This window comes from Solanum dulcamara, chromosome 6, assembly GCF_947179165.1.
Source record: "Solanum dulcamara chromosome 6, daSolDulc1.2, whole genome shotgun sequence".
NCBI lineage: Eukaryota > Viridiplantae > Streptophyta > Magnoliopsida > Solanales > Solanaceae > Solanum > Solanum dulcamara.
The window spans coordinates 3,930,519-3,940,860 of record NC_077242.1 but is presented as its reverse complement, the minus strand read 5'-3'; the positions used below and the strand labels follow the sequence as shown (position 1 = coordinate 3,940,860).

Sequence of the window (10,342 nt, the reverse complement as noted above, 5' to 3'; positions counted from 1 at the left end):
GTTCTCTGCTCAATAGCCAATACATTGCTGAGATAAAACTTTTCTTGTTTGTGGCATGAGTTGTTCTTAGTTGGAACAAACTAGAAGATTTGCATCTTCAAAATCCATGCTAAATTCAGATAAAGGAGCAGGACTATGGTAAATTAATCATTAGCATATATTCTTAAAGATAATGTTAACTACTTTGGAGTTCATGTAGTTGATTGAATTATGTGTGGTGCACACAAACAATACAACAACATTTTGAAGATGATAATTATATAATTACTAACAACAGTTAGAAATTTTTGATGTGACACACTCGAATATTTTGAAAAATTAAAGCACAAAAAGTTAATTAATTAAAAAATAAATTATTAAAATGTGGCCCAATTTAAATTATACCCAAACCCAATTGCCAAATGGCCTAATCATAAGTCAATTTGTGATTTGTGAACTGTCAAGTCCCAATTTCCAAATCTGAAATTGAAATTCCTGAACTCTCGCGCACCTCTCGTCGACGCCAAGCCCTAACGACGTCGACTCGTCAGTCCTCACTCATCTACAGTCCATCGCCGATGTTTGCAGACTCTCTCCAGTCTCCGTCCTCCGCTCTTGAGTCTCGACATATGACAATCCTCTCTCACAAGTCACTCTACAGTTGCTTACTTGCTTGCTTGTTGTCTGTTAAATATTAGTGCCCTAAAGTGAAGGCTGAAGGCTGGATGCAGTGACCACTGTGGCAGTGACTAATTTATCATATGGCCCATATGATTCTATGACAATATGTTTTAACTTTTTTTTTTTGCTAGAACAATATCTTTTAACTTGTTCTTCCTTTTCGTTGTAGTTAAAGATGTGTTACTAGTAGTAATAATAGTATCAATGTATCATTGTGGTATATTTTTTCGAAATTACCAAAAGTTGGCAACTTTATTTGAAATTTCACATTAAAGAGGTGAATTTATTCAACAGCAACATAACAATATACATAGTATAATTTTACAAACTGAAAATTAAATCGAAATAAACCAAATCGATATTATAAAAATTGAATCAAACTAAATTTATTTTAATTTAATTTAAATTAAGATTTTCCCCAAATCAAAAATCAAAAAATTGAATCGAAATTTGCAAACCGAATGCTCCCTATTCCCAAGCGACTTCTATACCTGAAATTATCAAAATAATGCTTGGGCAATCTGAAGGACAACAACCAACTACTTTTCAAACGGCTTCTATATATTAGTTATATATATATTTTATATATCTAATTAATAAATATACCAATTAAATATATAACTTGCTTTTTATTGAGTTTTAAAAATGTGAATGGAAAATAAAATGTTGTGATATTTATGAAAGATTGTGCCTTTTCTAAAAAATTGCGATCGTTTCATAATATTGTGACTTTTTCAAAAAGTTGCCATTTTTTTTGAAGAGTTGCGCTTTTCTGAAATGTTATGACTTTTGCGAAGGGTTGTGACTTTTCCGATAAATCATAAGAAGCACATGTTCACACTACCCTTTGTTGTCTATAAATAGATGATTTTCCTCTCATTTTTGAACATCAAAATTTCTCCCTCTTCTGCATATATTTTCTTACAACTAAAATTGTATCTTTGTGTGATTACGTTGCTTCTTTTTGATTTCACTAAAATTATTAAAGTTTGAGATACCACAACTTCTTTAATGTTCTATCCGTTTTATTTTGGGATGAAATAATTCATAAACTAGGATACACTAAATGAATTAAATTCTATAAGAATACACAATGAATTTTGTGAACTCAAATATTACTTCTTTTTTTAATCTTAATTATTTTTGATTTACTAACTTTAATAGAAGAGATAACACTTTTTTAATCAATTAACTCAACCAAGCTCTATATATTAAACCACGGTAATATTTTTGGGTCTATTAATCCTATTAAGTTAGTAAAAATAAAATACCATTTTATGTGGAGAAGAAAAAAAGAAAAAAAGTCATCCTATATAATGGATTCTTAGACGTTGGCGCAAACTAGTGTAGCCCTAAAAACAGAGAGAGCTACAGAGGTTTAAGCAAAGCAAAAATGGGGAAAAAACGAGAACGCCTCACAAATCCAGAACCCTTCCTGGAAGATGATACCAAATCCAAAGCCTCCTCCAAGAAACGCTCAAAAGCTCCTAAATCTCACCAACAGCAACAACAGGCAAATCATACTTCTTTTTTTTCGATTTATGAACGGAGAAATTTACTAAATAATCTTAAGAACTAATAGTACTAATTTGATCATTCTTATATCAGGTTATATCGTCTAGCATTAGCTCGAAGATATTGAAGGAGGCGTTACTTCAGCAGAAGGAAGTAGATGAGGAGGAGACTCGAGAGAGAAATCCTAATGCTATAGTTTTCACGGAGGATGTTGCAACTAGAGCTGTAGAAGAGGAGGATGACGATGACGTTGATAATTTTACTGGGTTTCAGGAGACCCAAAGCCAATGTGGTGATTTGGAGGTAACTCCTTTATATAATAGCTTAGTGGAAGGTTGATGAATGTAGTAGTTATACAATTGCTTGAACTTTTTCATTGCCTTGTATTGATTTGGAAATGACGTGTCTGTATGAACTTCACAAACTTCCTAGAGGATTCACATAGAGGTCATAGAGCAGATGGATATAGATGATTTATAAAGCCTACCCCGACTAATTTTGGTTTGAGGTCTAGTTGCTTGATTAATTGATTTTCATTGATAACACATTCCATCAGTTACGAGGGGATTTTTTCTAGCTATAACGGGAGGATTTATCTGTTTAATACAATAAATTGGATCTTAACTGATATCTAGCAAGAAAAAAAAAATCAATTTTCAAAGATAGAAACTTGTCACTTCTTTTCCCAGTTTTTCATGGTGTCAGTTTACAAAAGTTAATGACTTTTTTCCACGCATCAATGCAGGATGAGGTTGACAAGATGCTATTGGAGGATGAAAAGCTATTGGAGGCTTTTTATTCTACACAAAATCGCCCCGAACGCACATTGGGCCAAATCCTTATCGAAAAGAGCAAGGAACAAAATGCACAAGTTTCTTCAGGTATTATTCTGTCATTTCAGAACAGAAAATAACTATCACCAATATTTGACTTCTTGTGATTGTTCTTGAGCAACCCAAGCTTTAAACATTCTTTATCAAACTTCTTTTCAGCAATTTGACAATGTCCTTTATCCAAAAATAATAATAGTAGTAATAAAAAAAAGCTCTTTGAATATGAGAACTGATATAAGTTTTGTTTGTTGAAGTGCAACCAATGCCCAAATTGGATGACTCGATCATTGAGTTATACAAAGGGTATGTTTACTCTCCTGGTCCTTATTTTATAAGTTCTTTATCTGCAACTTTGCATTAACAACCTTGGCTGACTGGTGTGGTTGTGATGCAGTGTTGGCAAGCATCTTAGCAAATACACTTCAGGCAAGATGCCAAAAGCGTTCAAACATATTCCTTCATTACAATATTGGGAAGATGTTCTATATTTAACAGAACCTGAGAAATGGTCACCAAATGCAATGTACCAAGCCACAAGAATATTTGCTTCAAATTTGGGTGTCAAGAAGGCAGAACGCTTCTACAAGTTTGTCTTGCTCCCACGAGTTAGAGATGATATTCGCAAGAATAAGAGACTGCATTTTGCTCTGTATCAATCCTTGAAGAAATCTCTTTATAAGCCTGCTGCCTTCAATAAGGGAATCTTGTTTCCTTTGTGTGAGGTATAAAACCATTGTGAAAGAATTCTTTAAAAGTTATTGGAGAATTGCATTTATGTCCAAAGTTTACAACTTCTTTTATAAGAACTAACAATGATTTGATTAGCTATATTGTCTTGATTGCCTATTGAATTTTTAAGTGACTTTCTTTACAGCAAAATATAGGTCGTGACATAGGGATATTGAAAAGTGGGTAGTGGGTTTTCCGTTTATCTGTTTCTCTACTTTACTGGTACTTTGTTAAAGCTGTGCTACAAAACTTGGTGAATCTGATGCTACATACACGCTGAGAGTTTTGTTACTAAGCAGGAGTTATTCGAGAATCTGACATCTTTCTTGTATATTTTAGTTAACCAAAAGTTATTAAGTGGATAGATGTAGTCAAAAGTTGCATATGTGGTTAATGTTTCAAAACCTTGCTTGTAATGAGATTTTATAATTGTGCACTGCCTCTTTTTTTCTTCCTTCCCTTTTTGGGGGTCTGGGTTTCAAACGTTTTATGTAGAATCTGACTCTTTTACTTTTGTTGTTGGGAACTTACATTAGGCATAGATTCTCAATGAGAAAAAAAGAAAAAGAAAAGAAAGTATTGTTATGTGCCTTCGTAATCTCTTCGGAGCAGATGGAGAGCAACTATGTTGAGTCTCCTATTTGGTGAATATAAAGACTTCTATAATTTCAAGTAACAAGACTGAATGCTCAGGTCCAAGGTGTGGAACTTTGGATGCTAACTGCAAAAGACTGCTAGAACACGTGGTGTCTCCACACTTAGTTCACACATAATAAATGCAATAATGTACCATGAAACAATCAACAGAAGTTTGTATACTCTAGGATAGATAGACTTATGCAATTTGCAAAAACATGTTGTCTCACGGCCATCCTGTATTGAGATATGACTTGAATGTCTGCTGAGATCAGTTTTCTCGAATACTCTGATGTTCTTTCACATTGTCAGGACACACACATTTAATATAGTTCTATCTTCTGTATCATCTCTTTGTATATGTGTATGATGTTTATCCTGTGCTTACTGAAATGTCTATTTTGCATTTTCTGATCCAGTCAAGGACGTGCACCTTGAGGGAGGCTGTCATCTTTGGGAGTGTTATTGAGAAGGTCTCCATTCCTCATCTTCATGCTAGGTATGGTTTCTGGAAACGTTTATAGTGGTAAAAGTGACATGCGTTTTTAGGGCTTTAAAAGAAGATGTCATCATATTTGTACAGATTCTCCTAGTTCTGCTGATGGTCTTTCTATATTTTTGTGAGAACCATGAGAATTTCTCTTAATTAAGGTTCTCACCTACACTTTTTATGTGGTTGACAAAGTTATGTGGTAACGAATTGTTTTATTACCTGTTTATTTTATGATGATTGGTGTCGCAAGCAATCTGGAAGAAATGCATTCTGTTCAATGTACTAGAATCTGAAATTCAGTCAAAATACTAATAAAGAGCTCAAGCAAGATGCTAGAAATTTATGCAGTGAGCAGAAATCTGTTACAAGTTTTTGCACTTCCCTAATAGTGTCGGCCTTTCGTTCTAATAATTGGAGTACATACATCTACAAATTGCTTATATGGGAACTGCTAGGTTAGTAAACTATACATACTTCCCCGTATCATGGCTAAAACATGTCTCTTTGGTTTAAAACAAGCCTGCAGTGAATATAAAAAAACCATTTGCAAGTTATATACAGCCTACATCCCACTTTAGGGCGTATAATTTTACTTTATGGTCAATTTGACTGGCTTTTGTAGTGAAATTTGACTTCATGTTATCAAAAGAAGGAAATAAGAGAGGCACATGTAAAGTAGGATAAAAACACTATTATATCGTTGGGTTTTAGTTCCAAAAGGTCGGATACACTAAGAGTAGTCAGTAGCTCAATAACCCAACTTCACAGTTTAGGACAAGATTAGAAACAGTAACTCTACTTTTAAAACTTATTCTTGTTGCTACCTCTTTTCATATTTTGCAAGTAAAGACAGTTATTATCAAGCTATTGCTACTGTCACTGTAATACCTCATTCTTTGAGAAGTCTTAACTTTTAATCGTTCTGGGATGCAGTGTAGCGCTGCTGAAACTTGCAGAGATGGAGTATTGTGGCACAACAAGGTATTCTACATGTTGTGCTTCCTTACCTCATGTTGCCTTACATCTTCAATGTTTTTTCCTTTTTGGTCTTTTGAATAATAGCTACTGTTATGATCTTATAATATTCAATAGTTACTAAAGCACTTTGTTGATCTTATACATGGAAGCTAAAATTGTTTCTCAGTATATCATCACTTGATCGGTCGATTCCTACCACATGGCTATGCAGCAAAAAAAAAAAACCCAGAGGATGTTTTAGAAATATATCCTTGTTATACTCATGATGTGTTGCAGTTTAAGATACGAATATTCAATTGAAACTCTTGGTTGTGGTAAATTTCTGTGCATGCATAACTTAAACTCATCATGAACGGTGCACCCAAGGGTGTGTCCTAGTGGTCAATAAAATGGGTTGAGAACCATGGAGTCTTAGGTTCAAATCCCACATTAGGTTATTTCTTCTCATCTATTTAAACTTTGGTGAGGCTGGCCCGGCCACCATGATATCAAAAAAAAAACAACTCATCATGAACATTTGGTTATCACAGTCAATTATGAAGAATTAGAGATGTCTTCCTTTCTTATACATGTCCACACTCTACAGTCTTGCACTGCTGGTAAATAATCGTAGTTATTGCACAGTTAAGATTAGTACTACCTGTTAGCACTTGCTTCACATGGGAATATCTGGTGAATTTTATATCTATTTATAAACTTTTTTCTTTTGGTTTACCCATGATTCAAGTGCCAGTAAAAAAACTGTATACTACTGTATTATATAAGGAAAAAAAAGTTATATTGGTGGCCTAAGACAATTTATTTTGTTTATGAATGACCAACCAAGTTAATTGAGATAATTACAACTTACTAAGGTTGTCTGAATGCAACAACATCATACCCAGTGTATGGTTGTTTGAATGATAGGATTTAAAAAGTGAGAGCATTGAATGGTTGGTGTTTTGTTTGATTTTATTCACTTCACTAAGATAATTTTTAAAAATGATGCTAACCACAACACATGGAATTTTTGAATTAGTCTCGTGGAAAAGCAAAATTTCTCCAAATTGATATGGTTGACTGATATAAAGGGGAACAATATCTGTTGCTAACTCCATCTCTCAATAAACTTGAACTAGTTTGATTTGAAAATAAAAATGTATGTTTGAACAGACTATCAAGTTCAATTTTGGTGGAGAAATGCTTAAAATAATAATTAATGTAAAAAAGGTTGAATAGTTCATGTAATATTAAGTTTGTGTTTAATATATAGCAGCAATCTTTTTGGTGGAATAATAACTCATGGGATATTTATACTGGTTAATGTGAAGTAGCATTAGTTTACATTAGTCTGCACTCTTGGGGAAAAAGTTCTGTATTTAAACAAAGATGCCAAGTTTTTAGGGATGGACCTACCGGAAGTAGTTGCTTTTATTGAGTTCAAGGGGAGCTAAATTATATGGCTGGATTTTTTAGCACCAGGATATGTTCAATCATGCAATTTATGCTGCCTAATGCAGATCTTTTTTCCCGCTACAATTAGTCTGATAATTATTTTCTTTCTTTGTTGCTGCAGTTATTTCATCAAGTTACTAATTGAGAAGAAATATGCTTTGCCCTATCGTGTACTTGATGCCATGGTAGCACACTTCATGAATTTCTTTGATGAAACAAGAGTCATGCCTGTGATCTGGCACCTGTCACTTCTTGTATTTGTGCAGAGGTTGGTTTCACCCCTTCGTTTCTTGTGGTGTTTCTCCTCTTCATGGTGGTATTAAGTTAATGGTAATAAAGCTCCAAGGTTACCATTTTTTTGAATGATAAAAGCTTCAAGGTTACTTCTCACACTTAACTCATTGATAAGCTACACACTAGACTTATTTACATGTCTCACCTTCTATTAATCATCTTTTCTCTCAAGTACCTGGGTAATCATACTTGCTTTGAATTCTTTTGGGTGTCCACGTGGATTGAAACTCTTATTTGAAGATATAATAACAATTTTATTGACAAAATGGGGATGTGAAATGACAAGTAGCAACAATTTCTTTTATATTAAGGAACATGATGTAACGTTTCTTGTTTATTCCTAATGTCTACTTCACTATTCTGTATGACTGACACTCCATTGCTAAGTATATTTTGAGGTAGACAAGTGGTGTTGTCACTTGTTCAGGTGATGTTATGTTCTTTTTCTTTCAATGGCACTTTAATGTTAACCTTGATATTGCCTTTGCATTATGGGGTCTTTCCTTTTTTACATTCTTGTCAATTTGTCCAATAACATGATAGCTTTTGCAGAGTTCTGAATAATGTTTATACTATGTGGGTAAATATTGTTACAGGTACAAAACTGAGTTGAGGAAGGAGGATAAAGCTAACATAAGAGCACTTGTTGAAAGGCAAAGACATAGATTGGTATGCTTTTGTATTTTATTTTCACTGCAGCTGTTCTGTTTTCTGTTGATGCAAGTAAACATTCAAGTTATGTTTGTGCCTCCAAATGCAGATTACACCTGACATATTGAGGGAAATCGAAAAGAGCAGAAGTCGTGGGGAAAAGGAGGACGATGCAATGTCATTTGATATCCTCTCATTGATGGTTTAAATCTTTCAGATACATCTCTGGTTGAGCTTAATTTGGTCTATTTATATTGTCTTCTGCTATTGCCATAACATAATGGCGTTCTTAATGTTTTAAAAACTACGGATTAAACAAAAAATCTTTAGATCTTCCGTGACAGTTCATGCTTAAATTCTGCTATTTTCTGTGGGTGTGTGCATATCTGCATTGATGGGGTAGGATGTCATGCATAACAACGATCTGAAAGTTGTGTATCTTTGACGCTAGTTGCTTTTTGCAAGATGGATAAATTTTAACATGTTTATTTTCTGTGGTTCTCTAATGACTGAGGTAAAATAGTAGATGTAGCTATGATTTTTTCATGTTGCTAAAGTTTACTTGTTGGATGTTCCTATTAATATTTTTTTTTGCTGCATCATTGGAAAATATGTTCTCTTAACTCTGTATTACCAAGTCCTCTTTCTGTGATCAATAAGGCAATTGAAGAAGATAGGTTTGATATCCCCAACGTTCCTATGGAGGAGGACTAGATTTTTTCTCCGTGACCTCTATGCGTGGTAAGATATTCGTTCTTGTAAATGAAATTCCCAGTGTATTTATATACGCACGAAACTCCAAGCCAATACTGCAGATTAAAAGGTGTTTTTTCTTACTTTTTTTTAGATGCAGTATGTGATGGATGATGTACTAGCAGATTTAGGTTTCAATATGTAATAGAGATTGAGCTGTGCCACAAGATAGATGAGCATGCATGTGTGGGCTGTTGGAGTTGAACTAGAGATTTTGCAATATATTCTTTCGTGATATTTATATTTTTTGGTTCTGTCTTCATCGGCATATGCAGAACCCAAAAATTGTAATTGCCATGTTTTTTCGAAGTTTGGTGTATCACTGATATTTTGATACTCCCCTAGAGAATACAGGGGTTAAATTTTACAGTTGAGTTTGGATAGATTTGTGTAGAGTTACTGGTAATCTGTTCATCAAAGATTTAGATAAACAAAAGAACAGAATTCTGTAGTGAATGAATTTGACGTTTTTTACTTTAATTACGTTCTTTGGGGTAGTTTGTGCAACATTGTTTATCTATCATCTTTGCACAAATATGGATACTACTTACTTTGCCCACCAAGATATAGATGAATGAAAAAATAAAAATAAATAGAATATGCCTAGTGTTATATCCTACAAAGGTAAGGGTAATGTTCGTGTATAATTTAACACTCTTCAAACTTCACTTGTGAAATCATACTGAGTGTATTGTTAGCAAAACGTAATCTTTAGCTTTTTTTATGTTAATATATAAAATATATATTATCTATTATTATTTTAGTGGGTGGATATATATCAACAAGAAACGCAAATTGTCCAATGATTGGGGATCGTGGCATTAATCTCGAAGAAAATCATTAGAAAAACTACATAAATTGGACTCATTAGGCAAATTGTTTACTCAAATTGGATTCAATTCAAAATTTATCCTGATTGGACTCACGACTCCAATTATTTAGGGAAAAATTATGTAACGGCAAAAAACTATAGCTTTTTTATTGAAAACAACAAATGTTAAAAAAAAATTATAAAAAAGAACAATATTTTATTTATATAGCAAATTAATAGTATCCTTAATTCCTAAATTAACTCATATGAATGCCACGTTTTGCTCACATACGTTCTCTCTCCAATTTTTAAAATATTTCAAATTTGAAAATTTTCTCTCCTTCACTTCCCTCATTTAATCTACAACAATCCTTATTTTCTCTCATCAAGGATTTCAAATTTCGTTTCTTATTTTATTTTTTTTTCTTTTCAGAAATTAGAATAATCTCTAAAAGGATTTATACAACAATTCCATTGATTCGGGTATAAATTTTTGGTATGTATTTTTTGCGATTTTATCTCTTTTTTAGAGATTTGATTTGTAGTTTGGGTTTT

The 10,342-nt window shown here is 33.2% G+C and overlaps 1 protein-coding gene across 2 annotated transcripts; it reads left to right on the top strand.

Moving 5' to 3' along the window:
- The first annotated feature begins 1,993 nt into the window (after positions 1 to 1,993).
- On the top strand, positions 1,994 to 9,430 carry LOC129892223 (bystin). Of its 2 annotated transcripts, none has more exons than XM_055967782.1 (12): positions 1,994 to 2,173; positions 2,269 to 2,478; positions 2,921 to 3,056; positions 3,263 to 3,311; positions 3,403 to 3,730; positions 4,793 to 4,872; positions 5,800 to 5,847; positions 7,400 to 7,546; positions 8,169 to 8,241; positions 8,333 to 8,408; positions 8,858 to 8,964; positions 9,077 to 9,430. In XM_055967782.1, exons 1-11 carry the CDS (start codon positions 2,054 to 2,056, stop codon positions 8,935 to 8,937), a joined length of 1,347 nt encoding a protein of 448 aa, XP_055823757.1. In that variant the 5' UTR covers positions 1,994 to 2,053; the 3' UTR covers positions 8,938 to 8,964; positions 9,077 to 9,430. The 2 variants fall into 2 exon arrangements, with proteins under 2 accessions (XP_055823757.1, XP_055823756.1); XM_055967781.1 differs by having other exon boundaries at positions 9,071 to 9,430.
- The last annotated feature ends 912 nt before the right edge of the window (positions 9,431 to 10,342 follow it).

Bases quoted from the DNA above. Each gene is read 5' to 3' on its own strand.
- LOC129892223 (XM_055967782.1), top strand. From the start codon at position 2,054: ATGGGGAAAAAACGAGAACGCCTCACAAATCCAGAACCCTTCCTGGAA. The intron at 3,057-3,262 runs GTATTATTCTGT...TGTTTGTTGAAG, and splicing joins AAATGCACAAGTTTCTTCAG to TGCAACCAATGCCCAAATTG. The intron at 3,731-4,792 runs GTATAAAACCAT...TTTCTGATCCAG, and splicing joins TCTTGTTTCCTTTGTGTGAG to TCAAGGACGTGCACCTTGAG.